The sequence below is a fragment of the Somniosus microcephalus genome, unplaced genomic scaffold (assembly GCF_052327205.1).
Source record: "Somniosus microcephalus isolate GS21.2 unplaced genomic scaffold, FLI_Smic_1.0 unresolved_chr1, whole genome shotgun sequence".
Taxonomy (NCBI): Eukaryota; Metazoa; Chordata; class Chondrichthyes; order Squaliformes; family Somniosidae; genus Somniosus; species Somniosus microcephalus.
The window spans coordinates 49,525,066-49,548,306 of NW_028225179.1; the positions used below are offsets into that span (position 1 = coordinate 49,525,066).

The 23,241-nt window shown below is 51.2% G+C and overlaps 1 protein-coding gene across 1 annotated transcript in view; it reads right to left on the reverse strand.

Moving 5' to 3' along the window:
• The window catches only part of LOC147094928 (ADP-ribose glycohydrolase OARD1-like), a 200,183-nt gene that overhangs the window by 171,471 nt on the left and 5,471 nt on the right, over positions 1-23,241 (reverse strand). Inside the window, exon 3 of the mRNA XM_085974553.1 lies at positions 13,765-13,824. Within this exon, the coding sequence (XP_085830679.1) occupies positions 13,765-13,824 (60 nt within the window). The remainder of the gene's footprint in view (positions 1-13,764; positions 13,825-23,241) is intronic.

A 23,241-nucleotide genomic window follows, 5' to 3' on the forward strand; every position in this document is an offset into this window, starting at 1 on the left:
TGTGGAGGGGAGGGAGATATACCAATTGGAGTGGGAGGGAGGGGGTATACCAACTGGAATGGGGGGAGGGGAAAATATCAATTGGAGTGGGGGAAGGGGATATACCAATTGGAGCGGGGGGAGGGGGATATACCAATTGGAGTGGGGGGAGGGGATATACCAGTTGGAGTGGGCGGAGCGGGATATACCAATTGGAGTAGGGGAAGGGTTATACCAATTGGATCAGGGGGAGGGGATATACCAATTGGAGTGTGTGGAGGGGATATACCAATTGGAGTGGGGGGAGGGGGATATACAATTTGGAGTGGGGGGAGGGGGATATACCAATTGGAGTGCGGGGAGGTAGATATACCAATTGGCGTGGGGGGGCAGGGGAAATACCAATTGGAGTTGGAGGGAGGGGGCATACCAATTGGAGTGGGGTGGAGGGGGATATACCAATTGGACTGGGCGGAGGAGATATACAAATTGGAGAGTGGGGGAGGGGGATATACCAATTGGAGTGGGGGGGTGGTGATATACCGATTGGAATGGGGGAGAGGTGGATATACCAATTGGAGTGGGGGAGGCGGGTATACCAATTGGAGTGGGGGGGAGGGGGATATACCAATTGGAGTGGGGGGAGGGGATATACAAATTGGAATGGGGAGCGGATATAACAATTGGCGTGGGGGGGAGGGGATAAACCAATTGGAGTGGGGGGTGGGGGATATACCAATTGGAGTGGGGGAAGGGGATATACCAATTGGAGTGGGGGGAGGGGGATATACCAATTGGAGTGGGGGAAGGGGTATCCCAATTTGAGCGGGGGGAGGGGATATACCAATTCGAGTGGGTGGAGGGGGATATACCAATTGGAGTGGGGGGAGGGGGATATACCAATTGGTGTGGAGGGGAGGGAGATATACCAATTGGAGTGGGAGGGAGGGGGTATACCAACTGGAATGGGGGGAGGGGAAAATATCAATTGGAGTGGGGGAAGGGGATATACCAATTGGAGTGGGGAGGAGGGCGATATACCAATTGGAGTGGGGTGAATGGATATACCAATTGGAGAGGAGGGGGGAGGGGGATATACCAATTGGATTGGGGGAGGGGGATATACCAATTGGAGTGGGGGGAGTGGGGTGTACCAAATTGCATGGGGGGTGGGGATATACCAATTGGAGCGGGGGGAGGGGGATATGCCAATTGGAGTGTGGGGAGGGGATATAACAATTGGAGTGGGCGGAGCGGGATATACCAATTGGAGTGAGGGAAGGGTTATACCAATTGGATCGGGGGAGGGGATATACCAATTGGAGTGGGTGGAGGGGATGTACCAATTGGAGTGAGGGGGCGGGGGATATACCAATTGGAATGGGGGGGAGGGTGATACACCAATTGGTGAGGGGCGAGGTGATATACCAATTGGAGTGGGGGGGAGGGGGATGTACGAATTGGAGTGGGGGGAGGGGATATACCAATTGGAGTGGGGGGAGGGGGATATAGCAATTGGAGTGGAGGGAGTGGATAAACCAATTGGAGTGGGGGGGAGAGGGTATACCAATTGGAGTGGGGGGAGGGGGATATAGCAATTGGAGTGGAGGGAGTGGATAAACCAATTGGAGTGGGGGGAGGGGATATACCAATTGGAGTGGGAGGGAGAGGGTATACCAATTGGAGTGGGGGGATTGGATATACCAATTGGAGTGGGTGAAGGGGATATACCAATTGGAGTTGGAGGGAGGGGGATATACCAATTGGAGTGGGAGGGAGGGGGATATAGTAATTGGAGTGGGAGGGAGGGGGTATACCAATTGGAGTGGGGGTGATGGATATATACCAATTGTAGTGGGGGCAGGGGAATATACCAATTGGAGTGGGGCGAGGGGGATATACCAATTGGAGTGGGAGGGAGGGGGTATACCAATTGGTGTGGGGGGAGGGGTGTATTCCAACTGGCGTGGGGGGAGGGGATATAACAATTGGATTGGGGGAGGGGGATATACCAATTGGACTGGGGGGAGGGGATATACCAATTGGACTGGGAGGGAGGGGGATATACCAACTGGATTGGGGGGAGGGTATATACCAATTGGAGTGGGGGGGAGGCGATATACCAATTGGAGTGTGGGAGGGATATATTCCAATTGGAATGGTGGGAGGGGGTATACCAATTGGCGTGGGGGGGAGAGGATATACCAATTGAAGTGGGGGAAGTGGGATATAACAATTGGATCGGGGATGAAGGGGATATACAAATTGGAGTGGGGGTATGGGATATACCAATTGGAGTTGGGGAGAGGATATACCAATTGGAGTGGGTGGAGTGGGATATACCAATTGGAGTGGGGGGAGGGGATATACCAACTGGAGTGGCTGGTGGGGGATATAACAATTGGAGTGGGGGGACGGGGATATACCAATTGGAGTGGAGGGGAGGGGGATATACCAATTGGAGTGGAGGGGAGGGGGATATACCAATTGTAGTGAGGTGAGGGGATATACCAATTGGAGTGCGGGGAGGGGGATATACAAATTGGAGTGGGGGAAGGGGTATACCAATTTGAGCGGGGGGAGGGGATATACCAACTGGAGTGGCTGGAGGGGGATATAACAATTGGAGTGGGGGGACGGGGATATACCAATTGGAGTGGAGGGGAGGGGGGTATACCAATTGGAGTGGATGGGAGGGAGATATAGCAATTGGAGTGGGAGGCAGGGGGTATACCAACTGGAGTGGGGTGGAGGGGGATATACCAATTGGAGTGGGGGGAGGGGATATACCAATTGGAGTGGGGGGGAGGGAGATATACCAATTGGAGTGGGTGGAGGGGATATACCAATTGGAGTGGGGGGGAGGGGGACATACCAATTGGAGTGGGGGGAGGGGATATACCAATTGGATTGAGGGGGGGATATACCAATTGGAGTGGGGGGAGTGGGGTGTACCAATTGGCATGGGGGGAGGGGATATACCAATTGGAGCGGGGGGAGGGGGATATACCAATTGGAGTGGGGGGAGGGGATATACCAATTGGAGTGGGTGGTTGGGATATACCAATTGGAGTGGGGGAAGAGTTATACCAATTGGATCGGGGGAGGGGATATACCAATTGGAGTGGGTGGAGGGGATATGCCAATTGGAGTGGGGGGAGGGCGATATACCAATTGGAGTGGGGGGAGGGCATATACATTTGGGGTGGGGGGGGTGGGGGATATACCAATTGAAGTGGGTGGAGTTAGATATACCAATTGGAGTGAGGTGGCGGGGGATATACCAATTGGAGTGGGAGAAGGGGTATACCAATTGGAGTGGGGGGAGGGGATATACCAATTGGAGTGGGGGATGGGGGACATACCATTTGGAGTGGGGGGGAGGGGGATTTACCAATTGGAGGGGGTGGATGGGGATATGCCAATTGGAGCGGGGGTGAGGGGGATATGCCAATTGGAGTGGGGGGAGGGGATTTACCAATTGGAGTGGGTGGAGGGGGATTTACCAATTGGAGTGGGGGGGACGGGATATATCAATTTGAGTGGGGGAGGGGATATACCAATTAGAGCAGGGGGAGGGGGGATACGAATTGGTGTGGGGGGAGGGGACATACCAATTTGAGAGGGGGGGAGGGGATACACCAATTGGAGTGGGGGGAGGGGGATATACCAATTGTAGTGGGGGGAGGGGATATACCAACTGGAGTGGGTGGAGGGGATATACCAATTGGAGTGGGGGGAGGGCGACATTCCAATTGGAGTGGGGGAGGGGGATATACCAATTGGACTGGGGGGAGTGGGGTGTACCAATTGGCATGGGGGGACGGGATAAACCAATTGGAGCAGGGGGAGGGGGACATACCAATTGGAGTGGGGGGAGTGGATATACCAATTGGAGTGGGCGGAGGGGGATATTCCAATTGGAGTGGGGGAAGGGTTATACCAATTGGATCAGGGGGAGGGGAAATACCAATTGAAGTGTGTGGAGGGTATATGCCAATTGGAGTGGGGGGAGGGGGATATACCAATTGGAGTAGGGGGGATATACCAATTGGAGTGGTAGGAAGGGGTATATACCAATTGGTGTGGGGGGAGGTAGATATACAAATTGGAGTGGGGGGGCGAGGGATATACCAATTGGAGTGGGGGGGAGGGGGATATACCAATTGGAGTGGGGGGAGGGGATATACAAATTGGAGTGGGGGGAGGGGATATACCAATTGGAGTGTGGAGGAGGGGGATATACCAATTGGAGTGGGTGGATGGGGATATACCAATTGGAGCGGGGGTGAGGGGGATATGCCAATTGGAGTGGGGGGAGGGGATTTACCAATTGGAGTGGGTGGAGGGGGATATAGCAATTGGAGTGGGGTGAGGGGATATACCAATTGGAGTGGGGGGGGACGGGATATACCAATTGGAGTGGGGGAGGGGATATACCAATTAGAGCGGGGGGAGGGGGGATACCAATTGGTGTGGGGGGGAGGGGACATACCAATTTGAGAGGGGGGGAGGGGATATACCAATTGGAGTGGGGGGAGGGGGATATACCAATTGGAGTGGGGGGAGGGGATATTCCAATTGGAGTGGGTGGAGGGGGATACACCAATTGGAGTGGGGGGAGGGCGATATTCCAATTGGAGTGGGGGAGGGGGATATACCAATTGGACTGGGGTGAGTGGGGTGTACCAATTGGCATGGGGGGAGGGGATATACCAATTGGAGCGGGGGGAGGGGGATATACCAATTGGAGTCGGGGGAGGGGATATACCAATTGGAGTGGGCGGAGGGAGATATACCAATTGGAGTGGGGGAAGGGTTATACCAATTGGATCAGGGGGAGGGGATATACCAATTGAAGGGTGTGGAGGGGATATACCAATTGGAGTGGGGGGAGGGGGATATAACAATTGGAGTGGGGGGGATATACCAATTGGAGTGGGGGGGAGGGGTATATACCAATTGGTGTGGGGGGAGGTAGATATACAATTGGTGTGGGGGTGCGAGGGATACACCAATTGGTGTGGGTGGGAGGGGGTATGCCAATTGGAGCGGGGGTGAGGGGGATATGCCAATTGGAGTGGGGGAGGGGATTTACCAATTGGAGTGGGTGGAGGGGATATACCAATTGGAGCAGGGGGAGGGGATATACCAATTGGAGTGGGGGGACGGGGATATACCAATTGGAGTGGGGGGAGCGGATATCCCAATTGGAGTGAGGGGAGGGGATATACCAATTGGAATGGGCGGAGGGGGATATTCCAATTGGAGTGGGAGGGAGGGGGACACACCAATTGGAGTGAGAGGGAGTGGGTATACCAATTGGAGCGGGGCTGGGTATATAACAATTGGAGTGGCGGGAGTGGGATATACCAATTGGAGAGGGGGAAGGGGGATATACCAATTGGAGTGGGAGGAAGGAGGTATACCAATTGGTGTGGGGGGAATTAGGATATACCAATTGGATTGGTGGGAGGGAATATACCAATTGCAGTGGGGGGGTGGGAGATATACTAATTGGAGTTGGGGGGGAGGGGATATACCAATTGGAGTGGGGGGAGGGGGATATACCAATTGGAGTGGGAGGGAGGTGATATACCAATTGGAATGCGGGAGGCAGAGATACAAATTGGAATGGTGGGAGGGGATATACCAATTGGCGTGTGGGGGGTGGGGATATACCAAATGGAGTGGGGGAAGGGGGATATACCAATTGGAGTGGGGGGAGGGGATATACCAATTGGAGTGGGGGGAGGGGGATATATCAATTGGAGTGGGGGAAGGGGTATACCAATTGGAGCGGGGGGAGGGGATATACCAATTTGAGTGCGGGGAGGGGGATATACCATTTGGAGGGGGGGGATGGGGATATACCAATTGGAGCGGGGTTGAGGGGGATTATGCCAATTGGAGTGGGAGGGAGGGGGCATACCAATTGGTGTTGGGGGAATTGGGATATACCAATTGGAGTGGGGGGAGGGGATATAACAGTTGGAGTGGGGAGAGGGGGATGTAACAATTGGAGTGGGGGGGAGGGAATATAGCAATTGGAGTGGGGTGGAGGGGTATATACCAATTGGATTGGGGGGAGTGGATAGAACAATTGGCGTGGGGGGGGAGGCGATATACCAATTGGTGTGGGGGAGGCAGATATACCAATTGGAATGTTGGGAGGGGATATACCAATTGGTTTGAGGGGGTGGGGATATACCAATTGGAGTGGGGGAAGGGGGATATACCAATTGGGGTGGGGGGAGGGGATATACCAATTGGTGTGGGGGGAGGGGGATATATCAATTCGTGTGGGGGGAGGGGTATACCAATTGGAGCGGGGGAAGGGCATATACCAATTGGAGTGAGTGGGGGAGATATACCAATTGGAGTGGGAAGATGTGGATATACCAATTGGAGTGGTGGGAGGGGGCTATACCATTTGGTGGGGGGGCTGAGGATATACCAATTGGAGCGGGGTTGAGGGGGATATGACAATTGGTGTGGGGGGAGGGGATATACCAATTGGAGTGGGGGGAGGCGACATACCAATTGGAGTGTGGGAGGGATATATACCGATTGGAGTGGGTGGAGGGGGATATACCAATTGGAGTGGGGGGTGGGGGACATACCAATTGGAGTGGGGTGAGGGGGATATACCAATTGGAGGGGGTGGATGGGGATATGCCAATTGGAGCGGGGGTGAGGGGGATATGCCAATTGGAGTGGGCGGAGGGGATTTACCAATTGGAGTGGGAGGAGGGGGTATACCAATTGGAGCAGGGGGAGGGGATATACCAATTGTAGTGGGGGGACGGGGATATACCAATTGGAGTGGGGGGAGCCGATATACCAATTGGAGTGGGGGGAGGGGATATACCAATTGGAGTGGGGGGAGGGGGACATACCAATTGGAGTGGGAGGGAGGGGATACACCAATTGGAGGGGGGCTGGGTATATACCAATTGGAGTGGCGGGAGCGGGATATACCAATTGGAGAGGGGGGAGGGGGATATACCAATTGGAGTGGGAGGAAGGAGGTATACCAATTGATGTGGGGGTATTGGGATATACCAATTGGAGTGGTGGGAGGGAATATACCAATTGGAGTGGGGGAAGGGGTATACTAATTGGAGCGGGGGGAGGGGATATATCAATTGGAGTGTGGGGAGGGGGATATACCAATTGGAGTGGGGGGAGAGGATATACCAATTGGAGTGGTGTGGAGGGGTATATACCAATTGGATTGGGGGGAGTGAATAGACCAATTGGAGGGGGGGGGAGGCAATATACCAATTGGTGTGGGGGAGGCAGATATACCAATTGGAATGTTGGGAGGAGATATACTAATTGGTTTGGGGGGGTGGGGATATACCAATTGGAGTGGGGGAAGGGGGATATACCAATTGGAGTGGGGGGAGGGGATATACCAATTGGAGTGGGGGGAGGGGGATATATCAATTGGAGTGGGGGAAGGGGTATACCAATTGCAGCGGGGGAAGGGGATATACCAATTGGAGTGTGTGGGGGGGATATACCAATTGGAGTGGGGGGATGTGGATATACCAATTGGAGTGGGGGAAGGGGGATATACCAATTGGAGGGGGAATGAGGATATACCAATTGTAGCGGGGTTGAGGGGGATATGACAATAGGTGTGGGGGGAGGGGATATACCAATTGGAGTGGGAGGAAGGAGGTATACCAATTGATGTGGGGGTATTGGGATATACCAATTGGAGTGGTGGGAGGGAATATACCAATTGGAGAGGGGGAAGGGGTATACTAATTGGAGCGGGGGGAGGGGATATATCAATTGGAGTGTGGGGAGGGGGATATACCAATTGGAGTGGGGGGAGAGGATATACCAATTGGAGTGGTGTGGAGGGGTATATACCAATTGGATTGGGGGGAGTGAATAGACCAATTGGAGTGGGGGGGGAGGCAATATACCAATTGGTGTGGGGGAGGCAGATATACCAATTGGAATGTTGGGAGGAGATATACTAATTGGTTTGGGGGGGTGGGGATATACCAATTGGAGTGGGGGAAGGGGGATATACCAATTGGAGTGGGGGGAGGGGATATACCAATTGGAGTGGGGGGAGGTGGATATATCAATTGGAGTGGGGGAAGGGGTATACCAATTGCAGCGGGGGAAGGGGATATACCAATTGGAGTGTGTGGGGGGGATATACCAATTGGAGTGGGGGGATGTGGATATACCAATTGGAGTGGGGGAAGGGGGATATACCAATTGGAGGGGGAATGAGGATATACCAATTGTAGCGGGGTTGAGGGGGATATGACAATAGGTGTGGGGGGAGGGGATATAACAATTGGAGTGGGGGGAGGGTATACCAATTGGAGTGGGGGGATGGGGATATAGCAATTGGAGTGGGGGCAGGGGTTATACCAATTGGAGTGGGGGGATGGGGATATAGCAATTGGAGTGGGGGCAGGGGTTATACCAATTGGAGTGGGGGGAGGGGTTATACCAATTGGAGTGGGTGGAGGGGGATATACCAATTCGAGTGGGGGGATGGGGATATACCAATTGGAGTGGGGGGAGGGGGATATACCAATTGGAGAGGGAGGATGGGGATATACCAATTGGAGTGGGGGGAGGGGATATACCAATTGGAGTGGGAGGGAGGGGGATATACCAATTGGAGTGGGGGGGAGGGGATATACCAATTGGAGTGGGGTGGAGGGGTATATACCAATTGGAGTGGGGGAAGGGGGATATACCAATTGGAGTGGGGGGAGGGGATATACCAATTGGAGTGGGGGGAGGGGGATATATCAATTGGAGTGGGGGAAGGGGTATAACAATTGGAGCATGGGGAGGGGACATACCAATTGGAGTGGGTTGAGGGGAATATACCAATTTGGAGTGGGGGGATGGGGATATACCAATTGGAGTGGGGGATATACCAATAGAAGGGGGGATGGGGATATATCAATTGGAGCGGGGTTGAGGGGGATATGACAATTGGTGTGGGGGAGGGGATATACCAATTGGAGTGGGGGGAGGGGATATACCAATTGGAGCAGGGGGAGGGGATATACCAATTGGAGTGGAGGGATGGGGATATACCAATTGGAGTGGGGGGAGGGGTTATACCAATTGGGGTGGGGGGAGAGGTTATACCAATTGGAGTCAGCGGAGGGGGGTATACCAATTGGCGTGGGGGGAGTGGGATATACCAATTGTTGCGGGGGGAGGGGATATACCAATTGGATTGGGTGGAGGAGATAAACCAATTTGAGTGGGGGGAGGGGGATATACCAATTGGAGTAGGGAAGGGGGATATACCATTTGGGGTGGGGGAGGGGATATACCAATTGGAGTGGGGGAGGGGATATACCAATTGGTGTGCGGGGAGGGGATATACCAATTGGAGAGGGGGGAGAGGATATACCAATTGCAGTAGGGGGAGGGGGATATACCAATTGGAGTGGGGGGGAGGGGATATACCAATTGGAGAGGGGTGGAGGGGATATACCAATTGGAGTGGGGATGGGAATATACCAATTGGTTCGGGGGGTGAAGCGGATATACCAATTGGAGTGGGGGGCGGGGGATACACCAATTGGAGTGGGCGTGAGAGGATATACCCATTGGAGTGGGGGGGTGAGGCTATACCAATTGGAGTGGGGGAGGGGATATATCAAATGGAGTGGGGGAGGGAATATACCAATTGGAGGGGGGGAGGGGATATACCAATTAGAGAGGGGGGAGGGTATATACCAATTGGTGTGGGGGGAGGGGATTTACCAATTAGATTGGGCGGGTGAGGATATACCAATTGGATTGTGGGGAGGGAATATGCCAATTGGAGTGGGGGGAGGGGGTTATACCAATTGGAGTGGGGGGAGGGGATTTACCAATTGGTGTGGGGGGGAGGGTATATAACAATTGGAGAGGGGGGGAGGGTATATACCAATTGGAGTGGGGATGGGGATATACCAATTGGTTCGGGGTGTGAAGCGGTTATACCAATTGGAGTGGGGGGAGGGGGATATACTAATTGGAGTGGGTGGGAGGGGATATACCAATTGGTGTGGGGGGGGGAGTGAGGATATACCAATTGGATTGGGTGAGGGCATATACCAATATGAGTGGGGGGGAGGGTATATACCAAGTAGTGCGGCGGGGGAGGGGATATATCAATTGGTGTGTGGGGGAGGGGTATATACCAATTGGTGCCGGGGGGAGGGGATATACCAATTGGAGTGGGGGGAGGGGATATACCAATTGGAGTGTGGGAGGGGGATATACCAATTGAAGTGCGGGGAATGGGATTTACCAATTGGAGTGGGTGGAGGGGGATATACCAATTGGAGTGGGGGGATGGGGTTATACCAATTGGAGTGGGGGGAGGGGGATATACCAATTGGAGGGGGTGATGGGGATATACTAATTGGAGCGGGGTTGAGGGGATATACCAATTGGAGTGGGGGGAGGGGATATACCAATTGGAGCAGGGGGAGGGGATATACCAATTGGAGTGGAGGGAGGGGAATATACCAATTGGGGCGGGGGAGGGGATATACCAATTGGAGAGGGGGTAGGGGGATATATCAATTAGAGTGGGGGGTGGGGATATACCAATTGGAGTGGGCGGAGGGGATATACCAATTGGAATGGGGGGAGTGGATATACCAATTGAAGTGGGCGGAGGGTATATTACAATTGGAGTGGGGTGATGGGGATATACCAATTGGAGTGCGGGGAGGGGGATATACCAGTTGGAATGGGGAGGGGATATACCAATTGGATTGGGTGGTAGGGGATATACCAATTGGAGGGGGGGAGGGGATATAACAATTGGACTGGGGAGGGGATATACCAATTGGAATGTGTGGTAGAGGATATACCAATTGGAGGAGGGGGGTGTAGGGATTTACGAATTGGAGTGGGGGAAGGGGCATATACAATTTAGAGTGGGGGGAGGGGATGTACCAATTGGAGTGGGTGGAGGGGAATATATCAATTTGAGTGCGGGAAGGGGTATACCAATTGGAGCGGGGGCTGGGGATATACCAATTGGAGTGGGTGGAGGGGGATATACCAATTGGAGGGGGGGCTGGGGATCTACCAATTTCTGCAGGGTTGAGGGGGATATGCCAATTGGTGTGGGGGAGGGGATATACCAATTGGAGTGGGGGGAGGGGGTATACCAATTGGAGCAGGGGGAGGGGATATACCAATTGGAGAGGAGGGAGGGCGATATACCAATTGGTGCGGGGGGAAGGGATATACCAATTGTAGTGGGGGGAGGGGATATACCTTTTGGAGTGGAGGGAGGGGGATATACTAGTTGCAGTGGGAGGTGGGTATATACCAATTGGAGTGTGGGGAGGGGGATATACCAATTGGATTGGGCGGGTGAGGATATACCAATTGGAGTGGGGGGAGGGGATATACCATTTGGAGTGGGGTGGAGGGATATAACATTTGGAGTGCGGGGGTGGGGATTTACAAATTGGAGCGGGGGGCGGGGTATACCAATTGGAGTGGGGGGGATATACCAATTGGAGTGGGGGGAGGGGATATACCACATTGAAGTGGGGGGAGGCGGATATACCAATTGGAGTGTGGGGGAGGGTATATCACAATTGGAGAGGGGGGAGGGGATATACGAATTGGAGTGGGGGGAGGGGGATATACCAGTTGGAGTGGGGGAGGGGATATTCCAATTGGAGTGGGGGGAGGGGATATAACAATTGGATTGGGCGGGTGAGGATAAAGCAATTGGAGTGTTGGGAGGGGGATGTACCAATTGGAGTGGGCGGGTGAGGATATACCAATTGGAGTGGGGGGAGGGGGATATACCAATTGGATTGGGCGGGTGAGGATATACCAATTGGAGTGGGGGAGGGGATATACCAATTGGAGTGGGGGGGAGGGGATATACCAATTGGAATGGGGGGAGCCGATATACCAATTAGAGTGAGGGGGAGGGGATATACCAATTGGAGCGGGGGGACGGTATATACCAATTGGAGAGGGGGGTGGGGTTATACCAGATGGAGTGGGGATGGGGATATACCAATTGGAGTGGGGGGAGGTGGATATACCAATTGGAGTGGGTGGGAGGGGATATACCAATTGGAGTGGGGAGTGAGGATATACCACTTGGAGTGGGGGAGGTTATATACCAATTGGAGTGGGGGGAGGGAATATACCAATTGGAGTGGGGGGGTGGGGATATACCAATTAGTGCGGGGGGAGGGGATATATCAATTGGAGTGGGAGGGAGGGGGATTTACCAATTGGTTCCGGGGGGAGGGGATATACCAATTGGAGTGGGGGGAGGGGATATACCAATTGGAGTGGGGGAGGGGGATATACCAATTGGAGTGGGGGGAAGTGGATACACCAATTGGAGTGGGGGCAGAGGGGGATATTCCAATTTGTGCAGGGGGAGGGGGATATATCAATTGGAGTGGGGGGAGGGGATATACCAATTGGAGTGGGCGGAGTGGATATACCAATTAGAGTGGGGTAGTGGATATACCAATTGGAGTGGGCGGAGGGGGTATACCAATTGGAGTGGGGGGAGGGAGTTATACCAATTTGAATGGGGAGGGGATATACCAATTGGTTTGTGTGGTAGGGGATATACCATTTGGAGGAGGGGGGAGGGGAATATACCAATTGGAATGGGGAGGGGATATACCAATTGGATTGGATGGTAGGGAATATACCAATTGGAGGAGGGGGGTGTAGGGATTTACGAATTGGAGTGGGGGGAGGCGACATACCAATTGGTGTGGGCGGGGAGGGGATTTACCAATGGTGCAAAGTCTGCAAGGGGATATAGGTAAGTTAAGTGAATGGGCAAAATTTTGGCTGATGAAGTTTAACGTGGGAAAATGTGAGGTTATCCACTTTGGTAATAAAAAAGCAAATTATTATTTCAATGGAGGGAGACTACAGAATGCTGCAGTGCAGGGGGATCGGGGGGTCCTCGTACATGAAACACAAAAAGTTAGCATGCAGGTACTGCAAGTAATTAGGAAGGCAAATGGAATATTGGCCTTTATTGCAAAGGGAATGGAGTATAAAAGTAGGGAAGTCCTGTTACAACTGTACAGGGCATTGGCGAGACCACACCTGGAGTACAGCGTACAGTTTTGGTCCCTTTATTTAAGGATAGATATACTTGCACTGGAGGCAGTTCAGAGAAGGTTCACAAGGTTGATTCCTGCGTTGAAAGGTTAGTCTTAAGAGGAAAGGTTGAGCAGGTTGGGCATATATTCATTGGAATTTAGAAGAATGAGAGGTGATCTTATTGAAACATATAAGATTCTGAGGTGGTTGGACAGGGTAGATGCAAGGAGGATGTTTCCCCTCGTGGGGGAATCTAGAACTAGGGGGCATAGTCTCAGAATAAGGGGATGCCCATTTAAGACGGAGATGAGGAGGAATTTCTTCTCTCAGAGGGTCGTGAATTTTTGGAATTCTTTACCCCAGAGAGCTGTGGAGGCGGAGTCATTGAATATATTCAAGGCGGAGATAGACAGGTTTTTGAAAACAGGGGAGTCAAGGGTTATGGGGAAGGGGCAGGAAAGTGGAGTTGAGGCCAGATCAGCCATGATCTTATTGAATGGTGGAGCAGGCTCGAGGGGCTGAATGGCCTACTCCTGCTCCTATTTCTTATGTTCCTATGTTCTTATGAGCCTGAGAGGCTTGCGTGACCTCAGTGTGTGGGAAAGAGAAGGAGATCGGTTCAAGTATAACAGCAGGGTGTAGGTCAGAGCACAAAGGTCAGCTGGTCCTTACCATGTAATAAATGTAACGTCCCTCATTGGGCAACACAGCAACCTCTCCGATACCTTTACCCTGCAAAACAAACCCCACTCTCAGATAACACAGTCCCAGCAAACACTCTCAGGGCAGGTACAGCATGGGTTAGATACAGAGTAAAGCTCCCTCTACACTGTCCCATCAATCACTTCCAGGGCAGGTACAGCACGGGTTAGATACAGAGTAAAGCTCCCTCTACACTGTCCCATCAATCACTTCCAGGGCAGGTACAGCATGGGTTAGATACAGAGTAAAGCTCCCTCTACACTGACCCATCAAACACTCCCAGGGCAGGTACAGCACGGGTTAGATACAGAGTAAAGCTCCCTCTACACTGTCCCATCAAACACTCCCAGGGCAGGTACAGCACAGGTTAGATACAGAGTAAAGCTCCCTCTACAATGTCCATTCAAACACTCCCAGGGCAGGTATAGCATGGGTTATGTTGTGTATGTACCTTTAAGAGAATAACTGGTCTCAGACTGCAGTACCGGCAGTGACCACCCCTGTATAAAAGGCGCTATTGAGCCTCTGTGTTTTTAGTTTTCACTATTGACTTCCACCAGTAAAGACTTACTTTGTTCACTCCTGCTGTCCGTGTCTCAATTATTCACGGACGTAACACTGGCGATGAGTAAGAAACGAACTTACCTGCAACTCGGCAGCACCTCAGATGACGTTATTGAAGGTCGAAGCCAGAAGAAAGAAAAAAAATAAATAAATAAAATCCAAAGAAACTCGAGAAACGGGCGTCGACCGTGGGCAACCGCCCTCCAAATCGTCGGATTGGAAACTTGCAGGAGAGACTGTCCAGAGCCAGGCTTGGTTCCTCGGTCTGTGGTTTCCCAGCTAATCGGGCTGGTGGCAGGTAGTGCACTGATCCTTCCTGGGCTGCGGCGGGCTGAAGCTCGATCAGGTGGCTTTTCAACAGGGCCGGGCAGCGAGTCGGGAAGCAAAGAGAGAGAGAGAGGGTGGAGCACACAGGGCGCGGCCGGTGCTTCGGAGCCGGGCAGCGTTTGGACCTAAGAAGAGGGAGGGAAGTGTCCCAGAGGGTCCGCTCCACGACGGGAAAATAATAAAAGAAAAAAAGATCAATATTAAACGCGCAAGAAACCGTGGAAAGCAGCGCTAACAACAGCGGGGAAGAAGGCAAAGCGCGGGAGGCGCCATTTTGTTAAATCGGAGAAGAAGGCAAAGCGCGGGAGGTGCCATTTTAGATTTGCAAGATGCCGAAGACTGGCTGTATCACTGCTTTTGATAATACAATAGAGGACTGGGCCACGTATGTGGAAAGAGTCGAGGTATATTTCGAGGCAAACGAAATAGCGGAGGGGAAAAAGGCATCGATATTGCTAAACTTAATGGGCGCTAGAACGTACGGCCTATTGCGGGACCTGATTACTCCAGCCAAACCGAAGGCGAAGAGTTTTAACGAAATTGTTGCTGTCCTACAGGAACACTTAAACCCTGCACCGCTGTTGATAGCAGAAAGATTTAAATTCCACAGGAGAACTCAGCACAAAGATGAGAGCAATGCTGAATATCTTACAGAACTACGCAAGCTATCAAAGCACTGCCAGTTCGGAGCAGGACTGGCAGATACCCTACGGGACAAATTTGTCTGTGGACTCCTGAGTGAAGGAACACAGAAGAAGTTACTCTCAGAGAAAGAGCTGACGCTAGAAAAGGCTTTCAGCGTGGCAGTATCGTATGAAGCAGCAGCCAGGGGAGCTGCAGAAATTCAACAAAAACCACAGGAATACGGCACCCACGAAATGACACGGGGATTTGCAAAATGCTATCGCTGCGGCAGAACTAACCATGACCAGAAGGACTGCTGGTCCAAAGACAAAATATGCAGGCAATGCGGGAAGATGGGACACATTGCACGAGTTTGCAGGTCTGGGAAGAAGACCAGCGACAACAAAAAGGCTACTAAGGAACCGTACAAGAAAGTACAAAAGATGATGGACAGTAGTTCCGAAGACCAGATGAGCGATAGTGAATCCGGGAACAGGAGACTAAGCTGTCTCAAACTTCACAATGTAATCGCAAAAGAGGATCACCGAACCATTTGGGTCATCCTCACGATAGCAGGGTCCCAAGTTAAAATGGAATTGGATACAGGATCAGCGCTAACCATCATGAATCGACGAGAATACGAGTGGCTATTTTCACACATACCCTTGAGAGAGACATCCATCGTCTTGATGATGTATACGGGGCAAAAAGTATACCCCAGAGGAAAAATAAGGGTGCCTGTCGAATACAACGGCAAGAAAATACAGAAATTGTATCTCTACATACTGCCAAATGGTGGACCACCGTTATTGGGACGGGAATGGATCAGGGAGATAAACTTAGATTGGCACTCCATTCATGCAATGACGGTGGACGGTAAAAAAGATGAAGACGTCACTCCTGGACGATTGTCAACAATCTTAGCTAACGCCAAAGAGGTATTTCAACAAGAACTGGGCACGCTTAAAGGCATAACCGCCTCGATAAAAATAGAAGAGAATGCAATTCCCAAGTTTTTCAAAGCAAGACCGGTACCATATGCAATTTGCCCAGCCGTCGAGGCAGAGCTGGAGAATCTGGAGAAGGCGGGCGTGTTGTCTAAGGTCGACTGGAGCGAGTGGGCGACACCCATCGTTCCTGTCATGAAGAAAACGTTAAGCAATAAGTCCGGGGAGCCAAGGAAGATTCGCATCTGTGGGGATTTCAAGGTGACGGTGAACCCAGTCCTTCACACAGTACAATATCCTCTTCCAAGGATAGAAGACATATTCGCCTCACTGTCTGGAGGGAAGCGTTTTACAAAAATTAACCTAGCACAAGCATATTTGCAGATGGAGGTTGAGGAGTCCTCTAGGAAGTATCTCACGATAAACACTCACAAAGGTCTTTACCAGTATCATCGATTGGTATTCGGAGTAGCATCGGCTCCGGCGATATGGCAAAGAGCGATGGAACAAGTCCTGCAAGGGATTCCGGGGACTCAGTGTTACTTGGACGACATCCTTGTAACAGGTGAAGATGACAGTGAACACCTTAACAACCTAGAACAGGTGCTCACTAGACTACGGGAACATGGGCTGCGAGCCAACCGCCCCAAGTGCGAATTTTTAAAGAAACAGATATCGTATTGTGGCCACGTGATTGATGAAGAGGGGTTACATAAGTCCCCTGACAAAATTGAAGCGGTTGTTAAGGCCCCAGCGCCTGAAAATGTGTCGCAACTGAGGTAATTCCTCGGATTGGTGAATTACTATCATAAGTTTTTGCCGAATTTGTTGACAATTCTGCACCCACTGAACGCCCTGCTACGAATGGGGGTAGCATGGAAATGGAGCGATGATTGTAAGCGTGCTTTTCAGAAGAGTAAGGACTTAATCACTTCAAGGGAAGTATTGGCTCACTACAACACAGCACTGCCAATCAGGCTGGCGTGTGATGCGTCTCCCTACGGCATTGGGGCGGTACTGTCACATAAATTCCTTGATGGTTTAGAGAGGCCGATAGCTTTTGCGTCACGCTCGTTAACTTCTGCAGAGCGTAACTACGCCCAGATTGACAGAGAGGCCCTCAGCCTAGTGTGGGGGGTGAAGAAGTTCAATCACTACCTGCACGGTCAAAAATTTACTCTACTAACCGATCATCAACCTCTTGTCTCCATTTTCAACCCTCAGAAGGGCGTACCGATAATGACAGCACAACGGCTGCAGAGATGGTCCCTTTTCCTAGGGGCACACCAATATGACATCGAGTACAAAGGAACTAAACAGCATGGAAATGCTGATGGATTGTCACGTCTAGCACTGCCGACGGTGGAAGAAGAAGACCTTGCAGTGGATCCAATGGAGTTATTCCACTCGACCATAGTCGAATGTCTCCCTGTGACGAATGCAAACATAGAAAAGGAAACACGGAATGAACCGACACTATCACGGGTCTATGATTTAATGGTGAAGGGATGGCCAGCACATGGCGAACCACTGCTGCCAGCATTCTCGCCGAGAAGAGAACAGCTGTCAGTGTGCAGAGGAACCTTGATGTGTGGATCCAGAGTAGTAATTCCACCTAAGTTGACAGATAGAGTGCTCAATGAGCTTCATGAGGGTCATCTGGGTGGGGTAAAAATGAAAAGCTTAGCCAGAGCGTTTGTGTGGTGGCCGGGAATCGATAGAGAAATCGAAGAGATGACCAAGAGCTGTGCAGGATGCCAGAAGTTCCAAAATGCCCCACCACAAGCCCCTCTACATCCATGGGAGTGGCCCTCATCTCCATGGCAAAGGGTGCACATTGATTTTGCTGGTCCATTCATGGACTCGATGTTTTTAATTGCGGTGGATGCACATTCAAAGTGGCCAGAGGTAATAAGAATGTCCTCAACCACCACGGAAAAAACTATCACAGTTTTACGAACCATATTCGCCAGGAATGGGCTGCCTGAACAGATTTGCTCTGACAATGGACCACAGTTTGTGTCTGAAGAGTTCCGGAGGTTCTTAAAGAACAATGGTGTTAAGCATTACACATCTGCCCCATATCATCCAGCCACTAATGGATTGGCCGAGAGGTTTGTCCAAACATTCAAGAAGGCTATCAAGGCAATGTGTGATGAAGATATACCCCTACAACACAAGGTGGACAACTTCTTGTTTGCCTACCGGAATGCGACACATGCGGTTACCAACCAAACTCCAGCCATGATGTTCTTCAATCGAAGACTACGATGCCGCTTGGATTTGGTTAAGCCAAACGTCCGAAGAGATGTGGAGAACAGGCAGTTTCAGAATATGAATGAAAGGCCGACCAGGAGTTTTAAGATAGGTCAACCAGTTTTGGCCCGAGACTACCGCACTGAGAAATGGCAGCCAGGAATGATTTGTACACGACAAGGACCTCTCATGTATACCGTGGACATTGGGGAGAGCATTGTAAGATGCCATGCTGACCAGATTCTAGAGTCACTGGAAAACGTCAACTCCACACCATGATCTGATACACCTGGTAATGAAATCGACGTTCCAATTGCAGCTACCGCAGAACCAGTAATATTGGAAGCAGATGAACCACACAACGACATTGATCCCGACTCAACATTGCCAGAAGAACCTGATACACCAAAGAGGCGTTATCCAGACAGAATCAGGAAGCCTCCTCAAAGACTGAACTTATAATTGCTTAAACTTAACGAATGTATCTAGCAACAGTAATTGTGATTGTAACTAGTTATCATTTAGTTGTTAAATGAATGTTATGTACTGTTTATCTAAAAGGGGAGGAATTGTTGTGTATGTACCTTTAAGAGAATAACTGGTCTCAGACTGCAGTACCAGCAGTGACCACCCCTGTATAAAAGGCGCTATTGAGCCTCTGTGTTTTTAGTTTTCACTATTGATGTCCACCAGTAAAGACTTACTTTGTTCACTCCTGCTGTCCGTGTCTCAATTATTCACGGACGTAACAGGTTAGATGCAGAGTAAAGCTCCCTCTACACTTCCCATCAATCACTTCCAGGGCAGGTATAGCACGGGTTAGATACAGAGTAAAGCTCCCTCTACACTGTCCCATCAAACACTCCCAGGGCAGGTACAGCACGGGTTAGATACAGAGTAAAGCTCCCTCTACACTGTCCCATCAAACACTCCCAGTGCAGGTACAGCACCGGTTAGATACAGAGTAAAGCTCCCTCTACACTGTCCCATCAAACACTCCCAGGGCAGGTACAGCACAGGTTAGTTACAGAGTAAAGCTCCCTCTACACTGTCACATAAAACACTCCCGGGGCAGGTACAGCACGGGTTAGATACAGAGTAAATCTCCCTCTACACTGCCCCATCAAACACTCACAGGGCAGGTACAGCACGGGTTAGATACAGAGTAAAGCTCCCTCTACACTGTCACATCAAACACTCCCGGGGCAGGTACAGCACAGGTTAGATAGAGAGTAAAGCTCCCTCTACACTCTTCCATCAAACACTCACAAGGCAGGTACAGCACGGGTTAGATACAGAGTAAAGCTCCCTCCACACTGCCCCATCAAACACTCCCAGGGCAGGTACAGCACAGGTTAGATAGAGAGTAAAGCTCCCTCTACACTCTTCCATCAAACACTCCCAGGGCAGGTACAGCACGGGTTAGATACAGAGTAAAGCTCCCTCTACACTGTCCCGACACCATTCCCAGGGCAGGTACAGCACAGATTAGATCCAGAGTAAAGCTCCCTCCACACTGCCCCATCACCACTCCCAGGGCAGGTACAGCACGGGTTAGATACAGAGTAAAGCTCCCTCTACACTGTCCCATCAAACATTCCCAGGGCAGGTACAGCACGGGTTAGATACAGAGTAAAGCTCCCTCTACATCGTCCCATCAAACACTCCCAGGGCAGGTACAGCACGGGTTAGATACAGAGTAAAGCTCCCTCTACTCTGTCCCGACACCACTCCCAGGGCAGGTACAGCACGGGTTAAATACAATAGTCCGCATTCAATACAATATCTTGAGTTACATATGCTAATCTGGATTATATTCACTAGGCCGGGTTATGTAGTCCAGTCTAGATTTGTTATACTGATGCGTTAGATAGACTAGCTTGGGTGAGCTTTTGCGATATCTGGGTTAGTTAGAGTAGCCCGGGTTAGGTAGACTGTCCTGGGTTTGGTAGACTCACCTGGGTTAGGTAGACTAGCTGGGTTAGGTAGACTAGCCTGAGTTAGGTAGACTGGCCTGGGTTTGGTAGACTAGCCTGGGTTAGGTAGACTGGCCTGGGTTTGGTAGACTAGCCTGGGTTAGGTTTGCAATGTCCATGTGAGGTAGACTAGCCTGGGTTATGTAGAGTAATCTGGGTTACGTAGAGTAGCCCGGGTTTGGTAGTCTGGTCTGGGTTTGGTAGACTAGCCTGGTTTTGGTAGTCTGGCCCGGGTTTGGTAGACTAGCCTGGTATCGGTAGACTGGCCTGGGTTTGGTAGATTAGCCTGGGTTAGGTAGACAGGCCTGGGTTAGGTAGACAGGCCTGGGTTAGGTAGACTAGCCTGGGTTAGGTAGACAGGCCTGTGTTAGGTAGACTAGTCCGGGTTAGGTAGACTGGCCTGGGTTTGGTAGATTAGCCTGGGTTAGGTAGACAGGCCTGGGTTAGGTAGACTAGCCTGGGTTAGGTAGACAGGCCTGTGTTAGGTAGACTAGTCCGGGTTAGGTAGACTAGCCTGGGTTTGGTAGATTAGCCTGGGTTAGGTAGACTATTCCGGGTTAGATAGATTAGTCCGGGTTAGGTAGACTAGTCCAGGTTAGGTAGACTGGCCTGGGTTAGGTTAGCGATGTCCAGGTTAGATAGAGTAGTCTGGGTAAGTAGACTGGCCTGGGTTAGGTTAGCGATGTCCAGGTTAGGTAGAGTAGTCCGGGTTAGGTAGACTGGCCTGGGTTAGGTTAGTGATGTCTGGGTTAGGTAGACTGGCCTGGGTTAGGTTAGTGATGTCTGGGTTAGGTAGACTGGCCTGGGTTAGGTTAGTGATGTCTGGGGTGGGTAGACTAGTCTGGGTTAGGTTAGCGATGTCTCAGTTAGGTAGACTAGCCCGGATTAGGTTAGTGTTGCCCGGGTTAGGTAGACTAGCCCGGGTTAGGTAGACTAGTCAGGGTTAGGTTAGCGATGTCTGGGTTAGGTAGACTAGCCCGGGTTAGGTTAGTGATGTCCGGGTTAGGTAGACTAGCCCAGGTTAGGTAGACTAGTCCGGGTTAGGTAGACAAGCCTGGGTTAGGTAGACTAGTCCGGTTTAGGTTAGTGATGTCCGGGTTCGGTAGACTAGTCCGGGTTAGGTTAGCGATGTCCGGGTGAGGTAGACTAGCCCGGGTTAGGTTAGCGATGTCCGGGTTAGGTAGACTAGCCCAGGTTAGGTTAGCAATGTTCGGGTTAGGTAGACAAGTCCGGGTTAGGTTAGTGATGTCCGGGTTAGGTAGACTAGCCCGGGTTAGGTTAGTGATATCCGGGTTAGGTAGACTAGTCCGGGTTAGGTTAGTGAGGTCCGGGTTAGGTAAACTAGCCCGGGTTAGGTTAGTGATGTCCGGGTTAGGTAGACTAGTCCGGGTTAGGTTAGTGATGTCCGGGTTAGGTAGACTAGCCCAGGTTAGGTTATCGATATCCGAGTTAGGTAGACTAGCCCGGGTTAGGTTAGTGATGTCCGGGTTAGGTAGACTCGTCTGGGTTAGGTTAGTGATGTCTGGGTTAGGTAGACTAGTCCGGGTTAGGTTAGTGGTGTCCGGGTTAGGTAGACTAGTCAGGGCTAGGTTAATGATGTCCGGGTTAGGTAGACTAGTCTGGGTTAGGTTAGTGATGTCGGGGTAAGGTAGCCTTATCCGGGTTAGGTTAGCGATGTCCAGGTTAGGTAGACTAGTCCAGGTTAGGTTAGTGATGTCCGGGTTAGGTAGACTAGTCCGGGTTAGGTTAGTGATGTCCGGGTTAGGTAGACTAGCCTGGGTTAGGTTATTGATGTCCGGGTTAGGTAGACTAGTCCGGGTTAGGTTAGCGATGTCCGGGTTAGGTAGACTAGCCCGGGTTAGGTTAGTGGTGTCTGGGTTAGGTAGACTAGTCAGGGTTAGGATAGTGATGTCCGGGTTAGGTAGACTAGTCCGGGTTTGGTTAGTGGTGTCTGGGTTAGGTAGACTAGTCAGGGTTAGGTGAATGATGTCCGGGTTAGGTAGACTAGTCCGGGTTAGGTTAGTGATGTTCGGGTTAGGTAGCCTAGTCCGGGTTAGGTTAGCGATGTCTGGGTTAGGTAGACTAGCCTGGGTTAGGTTAGCGATGTCTGGGTTAGGTAGACTAGCCTGGGTTAGGTTAGTGATGTCCGGGTTAGGTAGACTAGCCTGGGTTAGGTTAGTGATGTTCGGGTTAGGTTAGTGATGCCCGGGTTAGGTAGACTAGCCTGGGTTAGATAGTGATGTCCGAGTTAGGTAGACTAGTCCGGTTAGGTTAGTGATGTTTGGGTTATGTAGACTAGCCTAGGTTAGGTTAGTGATGTCTGAGTTCAGTAGACTAGCCCAGTTTAGGTTAGTGATGTCCGAGTTAGGTAGACTAACCCGGGTTAGGTTAGTGATGTCCGGGTTAGGTAGGCTGGCCCGGGTTAGGTTAGTGATGTCCGGGTTAGGTAGGCTAGTCTGTGTTAGGTTAGTGATGTCCGGGTTAGGTAGGCTAGTCTGTGTTAGGTTAGGGATGTCTGGGTTAGGTAGACTAGCCCAGGTTAGGTTACCGATGTCCGAGTAAGGTAGACTAGTCAGGGTTAGGGTAGCGATGTCCGGGTTAGGTAGACAGGCCCGCGTTAGGTTAGTGATGTCCAGGTTAGGTAGACTAGTCCGCGTTAGGTTCGTGATGTCCGGGTTATGTTGACTAACCTGGGTTAGGTTAGTGATGTCCGGGTTAGGTAGACTAGTCCGGGTTAGGTTAGTGATGTCTGG